This window comes from Scyliorhinus torazame, chromosome 13 (genome assembly GCF_047496885.1).
Source record: "Scyliorhinus torazame isolate Kashiwa2021f chromosome 13, sScyTor2.1, whole genome shotgun sequence".
Classification (NCBI taxonomy): Eukaryota; Metazoa; Chordata; class Chondrichthyes; order Carcharhiniformes; family Scyliorhinidae; genus Scyliorhinus; species Scyliorhinus torazame.
In genome coordinates this window covers 228,570,121-228,588,686 of record NC_092719.1, presented here as the reverse complement: position 1 = coordinate 228,588,686, position 18,566 = coordinate 228,570,121, and the positions used below count along the sequence as shown (strand labels likewise).

Sequence of the window (18,566 nt, the reverse complement as noted above, 5' to 3'; positions counted from 1 at the left end):
CACGTTTCCAATAAAACTCTGGTTTGTTTTATACCTTCATGGTCTGCAAGCTTCTCTTACAAATATCACAGAACCAATCAATCATTTCAAAAGGAATTGGATGGGCACTTGAACAAAATAAACTTGCAGGCTACAGGGTGTGGGACTGACTTCATTTCTCCACATGGGGCTGCATTGATTTCATGGACTGAATTGTCTCTTTCTGTGCCATAAATAATCTTATGACTCAAAGTTTATCTAATACTTTTTCTCTGCTGGTAGGAAGCATTTAAAATTTCTCAATCTTATTCATCCCTTGGGTACCACTATTTCTGGTATGTAATTTGTATCATGTACTGTGAAGTCACATCAAATATTATTCAATGGCTGAGGACACGGTATGTCTAGGCTGCACGATGGCACAGTGGTTAGCACTGCTACCTCAGCGCCAGGGACCCGGGGTCAATTCTAGTCTTGGGTCACTGTGTGGAGTTTGCACTGTCTCCCGTTTCCTCCGGATGCCCCGATTTCCTTCCACAGTCCAAAGATGTGCGGGTTAGGTGGATTGGCCATGATAAATTGCCCTTAGTGTCCCAAAAAGGTTAAGTAGGGTTATTGGGTTACGGGGATAGGGCGGAGGTGTGGGCTTGGGTGGGGTGCTCTTTCCAAGGGCTGGTGCAGACTCGATGGGCCTAATGGCCTCCGTCAGCACTGTAAATTCTATGATAGGGTGGGGGATGGGGCCTAGGTAGGTTGCTCTTTCAGAGGGTCGGTGCAGACTCGATGGGCCAAACTGCCTCCCCCTGCACTGCAGGGACTCTGTGATTGTCACTCTTGACACATTTCAGCACCATTAGCGATGGTGTAAATACAGAGAGGCGTGTATGGAATAAACCAACAGCTTTATTATCGGAGATGAACACTTTAAAGTAACTTGACCCTTGCCTGCAACCAATTCGCACCTTCTGTCAGGACCTGTTTGAGGAAGGATTGTTTGTAGAAGGTCCAAGTCAGAATGGCCAGTCTTGGATTGATAACATGCTGAAAAATAAAATCAATTAGCAGGAATATATTTACATTAAAAAAATCAAGAAATTAAAACTGCTTCTAACCAAATCAGATGTTCAGGCCAGACATTTTATGTCATGTGATTAGTGATGTCACCGATCGAGATTCCAAGCTGTATGGCTACAATCAAATTGTTCATTATTATTACTATTATGTCTAAGTGGAGGACAACAGGCAAACAGTTCAGCTGCTCCTTTCATCATGTCTAAACTGTGGGTGTTACAATTGATTAAATATCAGTGCGAAACTGGCACAGAGATCATTTCAAGAGAGCTTTGCATTCCCTGCTCCAACACTGCTGTAGTAATCATTAAACCAGTATCACTAATCACTCCAGAAGTGTTCATGCATCAAATGCAAATTGGAGAGATTTTGTTTTGCGAATTAACATTTTGGGATCTACAATATGTGGTGAGTAGAGTCCGTTTGGGAGGAAGAGTTCACTTTGGGACTATGGTTCCCTGTGCTCTTCCTCACTGGGTATTTCCCCACCTCATGCCGGAGTGTTACAGACTCATTGATAGAAATTGATTACTGTGATTATTGCTGAAAAAAGACATGTTGACAAAGCTTTTCATCTTTTTTAAAAATTCATGTCCGGGATGTGGGCGTCGCTGGTTAGGCCCAGTATTTATTGCCCATCCTAGTTGCCCTTCAGAAGGTGGTGGTGAGCTGCCTTCTTGAACCGCTACAGTCCCTGTGGTGTAGGTACATCCACTGTGCTGTTAGGGAGGGAGTTCCAGGATGTGTGAAGGAACGGCCGATATATTTCCAAGTTCGGATGGTGAGTGACTTGGAAGGGAACCTCCAGGTGGTGGGGTTCCCAGGTATCTGCTGCTCTTGTCCTTCTAGATGATAGTGATCATGGGTTTGGCAAAGGAACCTTGGTGAGTTACTGCAGTGCATCTTGTAGATGGTGCAGACGGCTGTTACTGTTCGTCGGTGGTGGAGGATTTGAATGTTTGTGGAAGGGAGAGCTTTGTTCTGGATGGTGTTGAGTTTCTGGAATGTTGTTGGAGCTGCACTCATCCAGACAATCTCCGAATCATCAGGGCAATTCAGAAGAATACCAAATTGTAAAAGGAACAACAATTTATACTGCATGAGAAGAATGCTGATTGGTTGGCAGGTGGACTCTGATTGAAAGAAATGTCGCTATGGAGAGTTCACCAGCTGGCTGACAACTGACAGCTGTCGAGCTTTGACGAAATTCAAAGCAGGCAGGTTGACACTGATTGGCCGAGGCATTGTTCTGGGGACTGGAGCAGGGAATGGCCCTTGCCTATTGTATTTAGTTGAATAGGGCACAATGTGTGGGCAAGTGCTTTCTGTGTGCAGGACCCAGTGTATTAATAGATTTAGCTTTCAGCTCGCAGGGAACCACACTGTCAGCCCAACTGATAATCTTCCATTAGCTGTCAGTGTAATTCTGAACAGACTCAGGATTGTTTAACAAATCTTCAGGTGGCTGAACAGTGAAGGAGGAGGGGAGTGATTGAGGAGGGGAGTGATTGAGGAGGGGAGTGATTGAGGAGGGGAGTGATTGAGGAGGGGAGTGATTGAGGAGGGGAGTGATTGAGGAGGGGAGTGATTGAGGAGGGGAGTGATTGAGGAGGGGAGTGATTGAGGAGGGGAGTGATTGAGGAGGGGAGTGATTGAGGAGGGGAGTGATTGAGGAGGGGAGTGATTGAGGAGGGGAGTGATTGAGGAGGGGAGTGATTGAGGAGGGGAGTGATTGAGGAGGGGAGTGATTGAGGAGGGGAGTGATTGAGGAGGGGAGTGATTGAGGAGGGGAGTGATTGAGGAGGGGAGTGATTGAGGAGGGGAGTGATTGAGGAGGGGAGTGATTGAGGAGGGCGGGGAACATCAGTAGGGGGAGTACAAACTGGGAATGGGGGCAGTGAAGGGCGGCCATCAGGCAGGTAAACAGTGAATGGGGACCCACATCCCTTACCTGATGACAGAGAAACTTCGGCATTAGGTCGCCCAGTGTGGAGAGGGGGAAAGATTTTCTTTGTGCTTCCTGTGAACCAACAAACTTCACAAAATATAGCACATAGCAAGCGAGGAGACAGCTCGAGTACAGCAGCTTTCAGGAAACGAAAACAGTTGTGTTAACATCAGTTTAGAGATAATTGCAGCAAATTACAGTAAACAGATCATAGGGAAAGGAGCAAGCCACAGCCATCAGTCTCCACCCTGACCGGCCCGCTCACATTCACAGAATAATACAGTGCAAAAGAGGCCCTTCGGCCCATCGAGTCTTCACCGGCCCTTGGAAAGAGCACCTTTCTTAAGCCCACACCTCCACACTATTCCCATAACCCAGTAACCACATCTAACCTCTTGGACACTAAGGGACAATTTAACATGGTCAATCCACCTAACCCGCACATCTCTGGACTGTGGGACGAAACCGGGGCACCCAGAGGAAACCCACGCAGGCACGGGGAGAACGTGCAAACTCCACACAGACCGTCACCCGATCCAGGTATTGTTTTAAAGGATGCAAGGCAACCCGCCTCTCCCCCCCCTCCCAGGCCGTGCGTTCCAGACCCGCCTCTCCCCCCCTCCCAGGCCGTGCGTTCCAGACCCGCCTCTCCCCCCCTCCCAGGCCGTGCGTTCCAGACCCGCCTCTCCCCCCCTCCCAGGCCGTGCGTTCCAGACCCGCCTCTCCCCCCCTCCCAGGCCGTGCGTTCCAAACTGTCACCACCCTCTGGGTAAAAAGGTTTTTCCTCACATTTTCCCTAAACCTCCCGCCCCTCACCTTGAACTTGAGTCCCCCTCGTAACTGACCCTTCAACTAAGGGGAACAGCTGCTCCCTATCCACCATGTCCATGCCCCTCAGAATCTTGTCCACCTCGATCAGGACGCCCCTCAGTCTTCTCTGCTCCAGTTAAAACAACCCAAACCTATCCAACCTCTCTTTATAACTGAAATGTTCCATCCCAGGCACCATCCTGGTGAATCTCCTCTGCCTGCCGCCCCCCGCCCCCCGCCCCCCCCCCCACCACATTAGCTGTTCTCCAGTCCTCTAGCATTTCCATCGAGGCCAGAGAGGAATTAAAAATTTGGATCAGAGCCCTGCAATCTCCTCCCTCGCCTCCCACAGCAACCTGGGTCACAATTCATCTGGACCTAGATTTGTCCACTTTTAAGCTGCCCACACTTCCAATACCTTGTCCCTACCTTATGACAATTTGCTCAAGAACCTCAGTTTCTCTCCTTGAGCTCGATATCTACATCTTCATTTTCTTGGTGAAGACGGGTGTGAAGTATTTGTTCACACCCTACCAATGTCCTCTGGCTCCACCCACAGATTTCCCCCTTGGTCCCGAATGAGTTCCACTCTTTCCCTGGTTATCCTCTTCCCATTGATATATTTATAGAATATCTTGGGATTTTCCCTACTTTTACCAGCCAGAGCTTTTTCATATCCCCCTCCTTGCTCTCCTAATTATTTTTTAAGCTCCATCCTGCACTTTCTGTATTCCACTATGTTAAGTAATGGGTTAAGAGACATTGCAATTAGTTGTCTCATTTATGTTAAGTATCCATTAATTGACACTGATATGTAAAGGGGCTTCAGGTGGCCTCTGTCAGGTGGTGTGTTGTTAAGAGTTTTGTGCAGAGGCTGTGGAAGTGAAATAAATGGTGTTTGGTGAAAAGGAACAAGAACTTTAGACTCTTCATTTCACAGCAACTAAAACGTCTATAACAATGGGAGCAGAGGATGGTTGCTGTGCAAATGTGAAGGTTTGAAAGATACAACTTTTCCTGATCAAACTAAGGAGTGAGTGAGAAGGGGGAAAAAAAAGATACATGGCTGAACCTAGGATAAAGATGGCTGGATATGACTATCCTCCCTTATTTTCTGAAAGGGAATCGTACGACCAATGGAGAAGTGCAGTAGTTATGTGGACTAAGGTAACTGCTTTGGGAAAGAGAAAACAAGGTATGGCATTGGCTCTTTCTCTACCATATGGCAGTAAAATCCGAAACAAAGTGCTTTCTGAGCTGGAATTGGAAGAGTTAGACTCAGAAGGAGGTCTGGAGACTTTATTACATTATATGGATAAGATTTATAAGAAAGATGACTTGTTAAGTACGTATGAACCATGATCGGATTTTGATAAGTTGCGGAAAATGGAGGATATCTCCATGGAAGACTATATAATGGAATTTGGCAGACTATATAAAAGGCTGCAGAAACACAACCTGGAATTTCCACAGTCTATGTTGGCCTTTAAATTACTTGACTGTGCTAGAGTGAGCAACATGGATAGGCTCCTGGTTTTGACAGGAGTTCAGTTTACTGATAAGGATACCTTATTCGAACAGGTGACAAAAGCTTTACAAAAGTTTCTGGGGAAACATTCGATTCCGATGGCTCCGATGACCCAAATAGGTCAGCCTGCAATAAGGCAGAATATGGAAGAAACACTACTAACAGGATGGCAAAATTGTATGGCTACGAACAGGGCTCAAGACTATAGAAGGAGACCGAGACAAGGAAATTATGAAGACAGAAACCCATTTAGAACCTACAATAGGAAGATTAACCCCAGAAATGCACGGGGCATGATAAATCGATGTTTTCGATGTGACTCTCAATACCATTATGCTTTCAACTGTCCAACTCGTTATGATAGAGTGTTTGAAGCGACACATGACACGGAAGAGTCAGAAGAGGAAAAAGATAGTGACCAGAAAGAAGGCATTGTCATATTGACAAGCAGTTTTACGCCAGTAATGAGGGTGTTGGTTGCAGAATCCTTCAACTGTGCTGTATTGGACAGTGGCTGCACATTTACTGTGTGTGGAATTGACTGGTTAAAATGTTATCTGGACTCCTTGAATGCTGAAAATCGTAATAAGGTTAAGGAATTTGAAAGTTCCACAAGTTTCAGGTTTGGGAATGATAATACTCTGAAGTCGCTGAAAAGAGTGGTGATCCCTTGCAATATTGCCGGAGTGAATCATTTCATTAGCACGGATGTTGCATCAAGTGAGATACCTTTGCTTCTGAGCAGACCGTCGATGAAGAAAGCACACATGAAACTGGATATGGAACAGGATAAGGCAACAGTTTTTGGAAAGACGGTGGACTTACAATTTACAGAGTCGGGACACTATTGTATTCCATTACTGACAAATAATATTTAAAGTAGAGTGGTTAAGGATGTGTTAATGGCAGTTGAAAATGGGACTTTAGCCGATAAAAAGCTTGTGGTATTAAAACTGCATAGGCAATTTGCACATCCGTCTCCTCGGAGGCTAAAAAATTTATTTCAGGGGTAAGGGATGACGACTATACTAAACTGATAGAACAGGTTAGTGACCGCTAATGGATCCAGATTACAAATTTTCAAATTTAGACAGAGCAGACAGACATGACGAGGAACCAGTCATCTGGTACGCATGTGTTACAGAACTATGAGGACCAGTTTCTGTGGAGGAACACAACACTTCTGATGAATTAGAACAGGCCATTTTTCCGAAAGGGCAACTGCCAAAAGTTGGTACAAAAGTGACATACTTGCCTGAAGGGTCTAGTCAATGGAAGGATGCAACTGTTATTAGTAGAGCAGGGAAGGCCACTGGAAAGTATAAACATTGGTTGAATGTACAGCATTCAGGGGAAGGAGTCAAGACAATGGATTGGGAAAACGAAGTTCAAAAATGGAGGGCACAGAAACGCAGTGCCAGTTCAGATAGTACATCGGATAGTGAACAGGTCCGCAGGAAAAGGTCGCGAACAATTGAAAGGACATCCCACAGCAGAAGGGAAAGATCAAGCAGTAGCAGTACAGAACGAGATACCAGGCGGGAGAGGGGACGTAGTTCATCAAGATTTCGCAACATGAGTAAGACTACGAATACTAATAGAAGTAGAAGCCCACATGTACATGAGATTTTGGTGGCTTCAAATAAATTAGATGAAAAAGAAATGTACAGCCCGGGAACAGGCCCTTTGGCCCTCCAAGCCCGTGCCGACCATGCTGCCCGACTAAACTACAATCTTCTACACTTCCTGGGTCCGTATCCCTCTATTCCCATCCTATTCACGTATTTGTCAAGATGCCCCTTAAATGTCACTATCGTCCCTGCTTCCACCACCTCCTCCGGTAACGAGTTCCAGGCACCCACTACCCTCTGCGTAAAAAACTTGCCTCGTACATCTACTCTAAACCTTGCCCTTCTCACCTTAAACCTATGCCCCCTAGTAATTGACTCCTCTACCCCGGGGAAAAGCCTCTGACTATCCACTCTGTCTATGCCCCTCATAATTTTGTAGACCTCTATCAGGTCGCCCCTCAACCTCCTTCGTTCCAGTGAGAACAAACCGAGTTTATTCAACCGCTCCTCATAGCTAATGCCCTCCATACCAGGCAACATTCTGGTAAATCTCTTCTGCACCCTCTCTAAAGCCTCCACATTCTTCTGGTAGTGTGGCGACCAGAATTGAGCACTATACTCCAAGTGTGGCCTAACTAAGGTTCTATACAGCTGCAACATGACTTGCCAATTCTTATACTCAATGCCCCGGCCAATGAAGGCAAGCATGCCGTATGCCTTCTTGACTACCTTCTCCACCTGTGTTGCCCCTTTCAGTGACCTGTGGACCTGTACTCCTAGATCTCTTTGACTTTCAATACTCTTGAGGGTTCTACCATTCACTGTATATTCCCTACCTGCATTAGACCTTCCAAAATGCATTACCTCACATTTGTCCGGATTAAACTCCATCTGCCATCTCTCTGCCCAAGTCTCCAAACAATCTAAATCCTGCTGTATCCTCTGACAGTCCTCATCGCTATCCACAATTCCACCAACCTTTGTGTCGTCTGCAAACTTACTAATCAGACCAGTTTCATTTTCCTCCAAATCATTTATATATACTACAAACAGCAAAGGTCCCAGCACTGATCCCTGTGGAACACCACTGGTCACAGCCCTCCAATTAGAAAAACATCCTTCCATTGCTACTCTCTGCCTTCTATGACCTAGCCAGTTCTGTATCCACCTTGCCAGCTCACCCCTGATCCCGTGTGACTTCACCTTTTGTACTAGTCTACCATGAGGGACCTTGTCAAAGGCCTTACTGAAGTCCATATAGACAACATCCACTGCCCTACCTGCATCAATCATCTTAGTGACCTCCTCGAAAAACTCTATCAAATTAGTGAGACACGACCTCCCCTTCACAAAACCATGCTGCCTCTCACTAATACGTCCATTTGCTCTAATGCCTCTGCTGATTTGCTTCCCTTGTGCCTGCTAAAATCCTCTCATTGTATCCTGAATGTCTGGTCATCCATGAGTCTCTGGCTTTTTACTCCTTCCTATCACCCTAGTAGGATCATGTTGGGCCTGTACCCTCCCATTTCCTTTTGAATGCCACCCCCCACCCCCATTCCCACAAATAACTCTTTCCAGTCTACCTTGGCCAGGTCCTGCCTTATTACACTGAAATCTGCTCTCCCCCAATATAAAACCTTTTTTGCAACTTGTCTATTTCTTTGTCCATAACAAATTTAAATTGTACCATGCTGTGATCACTATCACTAAAATGCTCCCGCACCAACACATCAACTACCTGTCTGGCTTAATTCCCCAAAATTAGGTCCAGCACTTGTTGGACCCTCTACATGTTGAGCTAAAAAGTTCTCCTTTTAACATTTTTAAAACTCTATTCTATCTAAGGCCTCAACACCATGACTATCCCAATTAATTTTGGGAAAGTTGAAATCACCTAATATAATTACGCTATTGTTATTTTTACACCCCTCTGTGAATTGCGCACATATCTGCTCCTCAATTTCCCGCTAACTATCTGGAAGTCGATAATAAACACCTAGCATCGTAGCTGTCCCTTTTTTATTGCTAAACTCTACCCACAAAACTTCATTTGATGTCTCTTTCAAGGTATCATCGATCCTTATTGCAGTAACTGACTCCTTAACTCATAATGCAATGCCTCCTCCTCTTTTATCCCCTTCTCTGTCTCGCCTGAAGATTCTGTATACCGAGATGTTGAGATGCCAATCCTGTCCCTCTCTCAACTATGTCTCCGTGATGGCTCTATATCACAATTCCACGTGTCAATCCAAGCCCTTAACTCATCCTTATTACCTGTAATACTCCTGGCACTAAAATAGAGGCCATTCAGCCTTGTCTTACTCCCTTGAAACTTACTACCGCTGTCTTCTCTACCCCAAGTGGTGTACCATACCCAGACCAGCACTGCTATCCAAGTCAACAATGTGTCATCCCCTACTTAGGGCAAAGTTCTACTGAGTGGGATAGGTTAAAGTGTGTCTGTTTCAATGCAAGGAGTGTCAGGAATAAGGGAGATGAACTTAAGAGCATGGATCAGTACTTCGAACTACGATGTTGTGGCCATTACGGAGACATGGATTACACAGGGGCAGAAATGATTGTTATATGTTCCGGGTTTAGATGTTTTCAGAAGAATAGGTAAAAGAGGAGGGGGAGTGGCACTGTTAATTAGGGAGTGCACCACAGCTGCAGAAAAGGAGGTAGTTGAGGAGGGTTCGTCTACAGATTCCGTATTGGTGGAAGTCAGAAACAAGAAAGGAGTAGTCACTTTATTGGGAGATTTCTATAGACCCACCAATAGAAGCAGAGTCATAGAGGAACAGATTGGGCGGCAGATCTTGGAACGGTGCAGTAGTAACAGGGTTGTTGTCATGGGTGACTTCAACTTCCCTAATATTGACTGGAACCTCCTTAGTGCAAATGGTTTGGATGGAGCAGATTCTGTCAGGTGTGTACAGGAAGGATTTCTGACCCAATATGTAGATAGGCCGACTGGGGGGAGGCCATATTGGATTTGGTGCTCGGCAACGAACCAGGCCAGGTGTCAGATGTCTCGGTGGGAGAGCATTTTGGTGACAGTGACTACAACTCCTTGACCTTTACCATAGTCATGGAGAGGGATAGGAACAGACAGTATGGGAAGGTATTTAATTGAGGGAGGGGAAATTATACTGCTTTTAGACAGGAGCTGAGGAGCATAAATTGGGAACAGTTGTTCTCAGGGAAATGCACAACAGTAATGTGGGGGTTGTTTCAGGAGCACTTGTTGCGAGTGCTGGATAGTTTTGTGCCACTGAGACGAGGAAGGAATGGTAAGGTGAAGGAGCCTCGGATGACAAGAGAAGTGGAGTTTCTAGTCAAGAGGAAGAAGGAAGCTTACATAAGGTTGAGGAAGCAAGGATCTGACACAGCTCTAGAGGGTTACAAGGTAGCCAGGAAGGAACTCAAAAATGGACTTAGGAGAGCTGGAAGGGGGCATGAAAAAGCCCTGGTGGGAAGGATTAGGGAAAACCCCAAGGCGTTCTACACTTGTGAGAAATAAGAGTATGATCAGAATGAGAGTAGGGCCAATCAGGGATAGTGGATGGAACTTGTGCCTAGAGTCTGAGGAGATGGGGGAGGCCCTAAATGAATATTTTGCTTCAGTATTCACTAGAGAGAGGGACCTTGTTGCTCATGAGAACAGTGTGAATCAGGTTAATAGACTCAAACAGGTTGATATTAAGAAGAAGGATATGCTGGAAATTTTGAAAAGCATCAGGATAGATAAGTCCCCTGGGCCTGACGGGGTATACCCAAGGGTACTACGGGAAGCGAGGGAGGAGATTGCTGCGCCGTTGGCGATGATCTTTGCATCCTCACTCTCCATTGGAGTAATACTGGATGATTGGAGGGAGGCAAATGTTGTTCCCCTGTTCAAGAAAGGGAGTAGGGAAATTCCTGGGAATTACAGACCAGTCAGTCTTACATCGGTAGTGAGCAAAATACTGGAAAGGATTCTGAAAGATAGGATTTATGATTATTTAGAAAAACATAGTTTGATTAAAGATAGTCAGCATGGCTTTGTGAGGGGCGGGTCATGCCTCACAAACCTCATTGAATTCTTTGAGGATGTGACAAGACATATTGATGAAGGTCGGGCAGTGGATGTGGTGTATATGGATTTCAGGAAGGCATTTGATAAGGTTCCCCATGGTAGGCTCATTCAAAAAGTCAGGGGCATGTGATACTGGGAAATTTGGCTGTCTGGTACAGAATTGGTTGGCTGAAAAAAGACAGCGAGTGGTAGTGGATGGAAAGTATTCCGCCTGGAGGTTGGTGACCAGTGGTGACCCGCAGGGATCTGTTCTGGGACCTCTGCTCTTTGTGGTTTTTATAAATGACTTGGATGAGGAAGTGGAAGGGTGGCTTAGTAACTTTGCCGATGACACAAAGGTTGGCAGAGTTGTAGATAGTGTTGAGAGCGCAGGTTACAACAGGACATTGGCAGGATGCAGAGCTGGGCTGAGGACTGGCAGATGGAGTTCAACCTAGATAAATGTGACGTGATTCTTTTTGGAAGGTCAAATTTGAATGCTGAATACAGGGTTAAAGGCAGGATTCTTGGACGTGTGGAGGAACTGAGGGATCTTGGGGTCCATGTACATAGATCCCTCAAAGTTGCCACCCAGGTTGATAGGGTTGTTAAGAAGGTGTATGGTATGTTGGCTTTCATTAACAGGGCGACTGAGTTTAAGAGCCATGAGATTTTGCTGCAGCTTTATAAAACCCTGGTTAGACCGCACTGGTGTCATGTGAGAGTACCTTTAAGAAATGGGTGCTTAGGAAATGTACCTTTGGACGCTAAGCTGCTGGCCAAAGTGTTGGCCTCAAGGATTGGAGATTGTGTGCCGGAGCTAATTATGGAGGACCAAACCGGATTTGTCAAGGGGAGGCAGTTGGTGGTCAATATTAGAAGGTTGCTTAACGTGATTATGATGCCCCGGAGGGTAGGGAGGTAGAGGTAGTTGTGGCCATGGATGCAGAGAAGGCGTTTGACCGGGTAGAGTGGGACTATTTATGGGAGGTGTTGGGACGCTTTCGGTTTGGTAGGGGCTTTATCAACTGGGTCAAGCTGCTGTACCAGATTCCGGAAGCTAGTATAAGGACAAACAAGACGACCTCGGACTATTTTAGGCTGTACCGGGGGACAAGACAGGGATGCCCCCTCTCCCCACTTAGCCATAGAGCCGCTGGCAATTGCTCTGAGAGCTTCTAGGGGCTGGAAAGGGCTGGTTCGGGGGGGGGAGAGGGGGGGTACAGCATAGGGTATCGCTGTATGCGGATGACTTACTCCTATATGTGGCGGATCCAGGGGCAGGGATGAGGGAGATTATGACGATTCTGGGGGAATTTGGCCGGTTTTCGGGATACAAACTGAATATGACAAAGAGTGAGATGTATGCAGTCCAGGCAAGAGGCCAGGAGGGTCGGCTGGGGGAGCTACCGTTTAGGTTAGTGAGGGACAACTTTAGGTATCTGGGGATACAAGTGGCACGCGACTGGGGCCGGTTACACAAGTTGAACTTGTCCCGGCTGGTTGAGCAGATGAGGGGCGAGTTTCGGAGATTGGATGCGCTCCCGCAATCACTGGCGGGGAGGGTGCAGACGGTTAAGATGACGATATTGCCGAGATTTTTATTTGTGTTCCAATGCCTCCCGATTTTAATACCGCGGTCTTTTTTTAAGAGGACCGGCAAAATCATTTTGGACTTCCGGTTGCGGTTATGCGGAGCTAAGTCGCACATTCAGCAGCTCCCGTAAAAAACTGACTTTTGGGCTCTTTTCAGGGCCCCCAACGGCACTTTTTCGACGTTTCCCGTGGAGGGAAGGAGAGTACAATAGTTCCCCGACAGTATATGGCTTTTACCAGGAGCGGGGCGCCTAAAAAAGTGGTGGTGGACCCGAAGAAGGTGCGAGGGAGAAGATCAAAATGGCGGCGGGCGGAGACCAGGCAGCGTGGATGCAGTGGGCGCAGGACCAGCAGGAGGGTATCCAGCGCTGCTTCAGGGAGATTAAAGCGGACCTGCTTGAGCCGATGAAGGCTTCTATCGATATGCTGCTGGAGACACAGACGGCCCAGGGGGTGGCGATCCGCAAGGCCCGGCAAAAGATCTCCGACAACGAGAATCGAGTTGCTGCTGCTATGGTCAAGGGGGTGCTGGTGCGAGGGGGGGGGGGGGGGGGGGGGGGGTCAAGACGGGGGTCTGCCGCCGTGGGGAACGGGCCGGGCGTGAGGTGCGGGCACGTGGCTGGCCGAGGAGGGGTCATGGCTAGTTGGCGGGGGAGGGAGGCGGCTACCCCCCTGATCCAGCTGATAACCTGGAATGTAAGGGGACTGAACGGGCTGGTCAAGCGGGCCTGCGTGTTCGTGCACCTGAAGGGGCTGAAGGCGGATGTGGTTATGCTCCAGGTGACACAGCTGAAGGTGGCAGACCAGGTAAGATTGAGGAAAGGGTGGATAGGTCAGGTGTTTCATTTGGGGCTGGATGCCAAATGAAATGAAATGAAAATGAAAATGAAAAATCGAGGGGTGGCGATCTTGGTGGGAAAGAAGGTATCATTTGAGGCATCGAACATTGTGGCAGACAATGGCGGTAGGTACGTAATGGTAAGTGGTAAGCTGTAAGGGGAGAGGGTGGTGCTGGTCAACGTGTACGCCCCGAACTGGGACAATGCGGGTTTTATGCGGCGTATGTTGGGTTGGATCCCGGACTTGGAAGTTGGGGGCCTGATAATGGGGGGGACGGACTTTAACACGGTGTTGGATCGGGCACTGGATCGCTCCAGGTCTAGGACAGGTAGGAAGCCGGCGGCGGCTAAAGTGCTGAGGGGGTTTATGGACCAGATGGGAGGGGTGGACCCTTGGAGATTTGCAAGGCCGGGGGCTTGGGAATTTTCATTCTTCTCACATGTCCATAAGGCTTATTCCCGGATTGTCATTTTTATTTTGAGCAGGGCGCTGACAGCAAGAGTAAAGGATACCGAGTACTCAGTGATAGTCATTTCGGATCACGCCCCGCATTGGGTGGACTTAGAGCTGGGGGAGGAGAGGGACCAGCGCCCATTGTGGCGCTTGGAGGTGGGGCTGTTGGCGGACGAGGTGGTGAGTGAGCGGGTCCGAGGAAGCATAGAGAGATACCTGGAGGCCAACGATAACAGGGACGCCCGAGTGGGGATGGTATGGGAGACGCTGAAGGCGGTGGTTAGGGGAGAGCTGATCTCCATTAGGGCCCACGAGGAGAGAGCAGAGGGAGAGGCTGGTGGGGGAGATGGTGAGGGTAGATAGAAGGTATGCGGAGGTGCCCGAGGAAGGACTGTTGAGGAAGAGGCGCAGCCTCCAGGCCAAATTCGACCTGGTGACCACCAGGAAGGCGGAGGTGCAGTGGAGGAAGGCCCAGGGGGCGATTTAAGAGTATGGGCAAAAAGGCAAGCCGGATGCTGGCGCATCAGTTTCTGAAGCGGGACGTAGCTAGGGAGATCGGGGGAGTTAAGGACAGGGGAGGGAGTGTGGTGCGGAGTGGGGTTGGCATCAATGGGGTCTTCAGGGACTTTTATGAAGAATTGTATCGGTCTGAGCCCCCACTGGAAGGAGGGAGGGATGGGCCGCTTTCTGGACCAACTGAGGTTTCCAAAGGTGGAAGAGGGACTGGTGGCGGGATTGGGGGCCCCGATTGGGCTGGAGGAGCTGACCAAAGGGATAGGAAGCATGCAGGCGGGGAAGGCACCGGGGCCGGATGGTTTCCTGGTCGAATTCTATAAAAAATATATGGACCTGTTGGGCCCGTTGCTAGTTAGGACCTTCAATGAGGCAAGGGAGGGGGGGGGCTTTGCCCCCGATGATGTCCCGGGCACTGATCTCCTTGATCCTGAAACGGAACAAGGATCCCTGCAGTGTGGGTCTTACAGGCCGATTTTGTTGTTAAACGTAGATGCCAAGGTGCTGGCGAAGGTCTTAGCCACGAGGATTGAGGATTGTGTGCCGCAGGTGATCCACGAAGACCAGACGGGGTTCGTGAAGGGGACGCAGTTGAACGCAAATGTGCGGAGGCTCCTGAACGTTATTATGATGCCGGCGAGGGAGGGGGAGGCGGAGATAGTGGTGGCGATGGACGCTGAGAAAGCGTTCGATAGGGTAGAGTGGGGGTACCTGTGGGAGGTGCTGAAGAGGTTTGGGGAGGGGTTTGTCAGGTGGGTTAGGCTGTTGTATGAGGTCCCGATAGCAAGTGTGGCCACAAACAGGAGGAGGTCTGAGTACTTTCAGTTGCACCGAGGGATGAGGCAGTGGTGTCCCCTGTCCCCCCTGCTCTTCGCACTGGCGATTGAACCCCTGGCTATGGCACTGAGGGAGTCGAGGAACTGGAGGGGGTTGGTGTGGGGTGGGGAGGAGCATAGGGTGTCGCTCTATGCGGACGACTTGCTGCTATATGTGGCGGACCCGGTGGGGGGGGGGGGGGGGGGGATGCCGGAGGTAATGAGGATCCTCAGGGAATTCGGGGATTTCTCAGGGTACAAGCTCAACATGGAGAAGAGCGAGCTGTTCGTGGTTCACCCTGGGGACCAGGGGAGGGGGATTGGTGAGCTCCCACTAAAAAGGGCGGAGAGTAGCTTCAGGTATTTGGGGGTCCAGGTGGCCAGGAGCTGGGGGGCCCTGCATAGGCTTAACTTTACAAGGCTGGTGGAGCAAATGGAGGAGGAGTTTAAGAGGTGGGACGCGTTGCCGCTGTCCTTGGCGGGTAGGGTGCAGTCAATCAAAATGACGGTGCTCCCAAGGTTTTTGTTCCTGTTCCAGTGCCTCCCCGTGTTTATCCCGAAGGCCATTTTTAGGCAGGTCAACAGGAGCATAATGGGGTTTTGTGGGCGCGAGGGACTCCGAGGGTGAGAAGGGTGTTCCTGGAGCGGAGTAGAGATGGGGGGGGGGTGTCGCTGCCCAACCTCTGTGGGTACTACTGGGCTGCCAATGCGACGATGGAGTGCAAGTGGGTGATGGAGGGGGAGGGGCTGCATGGAAGAGGTTGGAGACAGCGTCCTGTGTGGGTACAAGTCTGGGGGCGCTGGCAATGGCGCCGCTGCCGCTCCCTCCAATGAGGTATACCACAAGCCCGGTGGTGGTGGCAGCCCTCAAAATCTGGGGGCTGTGGAGGCGGCACAGGGGGGGGAAGTTGGGGCCTCGGTGTGGACCCCAATACGGGGGACACACCGGTTCGTCCCAGGGAGAACAGATGGAGGGTTTTCAGGGTGGCACAGGGCAGGGATAAGAAGGTTGGGGGACCAGTTTGTGGACAGGAAGTTCGTGAGCCTGGGTGAGCTGGAGGAGAAGTATGGGCAACACTCACAACCCCCACACACAACTCACACCCCCCACACATAACTCACACCCCCCACACACAACTTACCCACCCACACACAACTCACACCCCCCCACACACAAACACTCACACCCCCCAGACAAACACTCACACCCCCCCCACACACACACACAACTCACACCCCCCACACACAACTCACACACCCCACACACGCAACACTCACACCCCACACACACGCAACATTCACACCCCACACACACGCAACACTCACACCCCACACACACGCAACACTCACACCTCACACACACGCAACACTCACACCTCACACACACGCAACACTCACACCCCACAAACACGCAACACTCACACCCCACACACACGCAACACTCACACCCCACACACACGCAACACTCACACACCACACACACGGAACACTCACACCCCACACACACGCAACACTTACACCCCACACACACGCAACATTCACACCCCACACACACGCAACACTCACACCCCACAAACACGCAACACTCACATCCCACACACACACAACACTCACACCCCACACACACGCAACACTCACACCACACACGGAACACTCACACCACACACACGCAACACTCACACCCCACACACACGCAACACTCACACCCCACACACACGCAACACTCACACCCCACACACGCAACATTCACACCCCACACACACGCAACACTCACACCCCACACACACGCAACACTCACACCTCACACACACGCAACACTCACACCTCACACACACGCAACACTCATACCCCACAAACACGCAACACTCACACCCCACACACACAACACTCACACCCCACACACACACAACACTCACACCCCACACACACACAACACTCACACCCCACACACACACAACACTCACACCCCACACACAAACACTCACACCCCACACACACGCAACACTCACACACCACACACATGGAACACTCACACACCACACACATGGAACACTCACACCACACACACACGCAACACTCACACCACACACACACGCAACACTCACACCACACACACACGCAACACTCACACCACACACACACGCAACACTCACAACCCCCACACACGCAACACTCAACCCCCACACACGCAACACTCACACCCCCCACACACAACACTCACACCCCACACACAAACACTCACACCCCACACACACGCAACACTCACACCCCCACACATGCAACACTCACACCCCCCACACACGCAACTCACACCCCCCACACACGCAACTCACACCCCACACACACGCAACTCACACCCCACACACATGCAACTCACACCCCCCACACAAACACAACACTCACACCCCACACACACAACACTCACACCCCACACACACAACACTCACACCCCACACACACAACACTCACACCCCACACACACAACACTCACACCCCACACACACAACACTCACACCCCACACACACAACACTCACACCCCACACACATGCAACTCACACCCCCCACACAAACACAACACTCACACCCCCCACACACACAACACTCACACCCCACACACGCAACTCACACCCCCCACACACACAACACTCACACCCCCCCCCACACACGCAATATTTGGATGGGGTGGTGTTTGTGCAGTGTGTCCAGGAAGCTTTTCTAACACAGTATGTAGATTGTCCGACCAGAGGAGGGGCAATATTGGATTTAGTACTTGGTAATGAACCAGGGCAAGTGATAGATTTGTTAGTGGGGGAGCATTTTGGAGATAGTGACCACAATTCTGTGACTTTCACTTTAGTAATGGAGAGGGATAGGTGCGTGCAACAGGGCAAGGTTTACAATTGGGGGAAGGGTAAATACGATGTTGTCAGACAAGAATTGAAGTGCATAAGTTGGGAACATAGGCTGTCAGGGAAGGACACAAGTGAAATGTGGAACTTGTTCAAGGAACAGGTACTACGTGTCCTTAATATGTATGTCCCTGTCAGGCAGGGAAGAGATGGTCAAGTGAGGGAACCATGGTTGACAAGAGAGGTTGAATGTCTTGTTAAGAGGAAAAAGGAGACTTATGTAAGGCTGAGGAAACAAGGTTTAGACAGGGCATTGGAGGGATACAAGATAGCCAGGAGGGAACTGAAGAAAGGGATTAGGAGAGCTAAGAGAGGGCATGAACAATCTTTGGCGGGTAGGATCAAGGAAAACCCCAAGGCCTTTTACACATATGTGAGAAATATGAGAATGACTAGAGCGAGGGTAGGTCCGATCAAGGACAGTAGCGGGAGATTGTGTATTGAGTCTGAAGAGATAGGAGAGATCTTGAAC

General features: G+C 49.4%; 1 protein-coding gene across 3 annotated transcripts in view; it reads right to left on the bottom strand.

Annotated features, from left to right (window-relative positions):
• The window catches only part of rft1 (RFT1 homolog), a 131,729-nt gene that overhangs the window by 58,128 nt on the left and 55,035 nt on the right, over nucleotides 1-18,566 (bottom strand). For 2 of the 3 annotated variants that reach the window (XM_072473149.1, XM_072473151.1), the window contains exons 6-7: nucleotides 3,002-3,136; nucleotides 942-1,020 (exon numbers count right to left, since the gene is read on the bottom strand). In XM_072473149.1, coding sequence (XP_072329250.1) covers nucleotides 942-1,020; nucleotides 3,002-3,136 — 214 coding nt within the window. The remainder of the gene's footprint in view (nucleotides 1-941; nucleotides 1,021-3,001; nucleotides 3,137-18,566) is intronic. The other variant, XM_072473152.1, reaches the window with a different exon arrangement.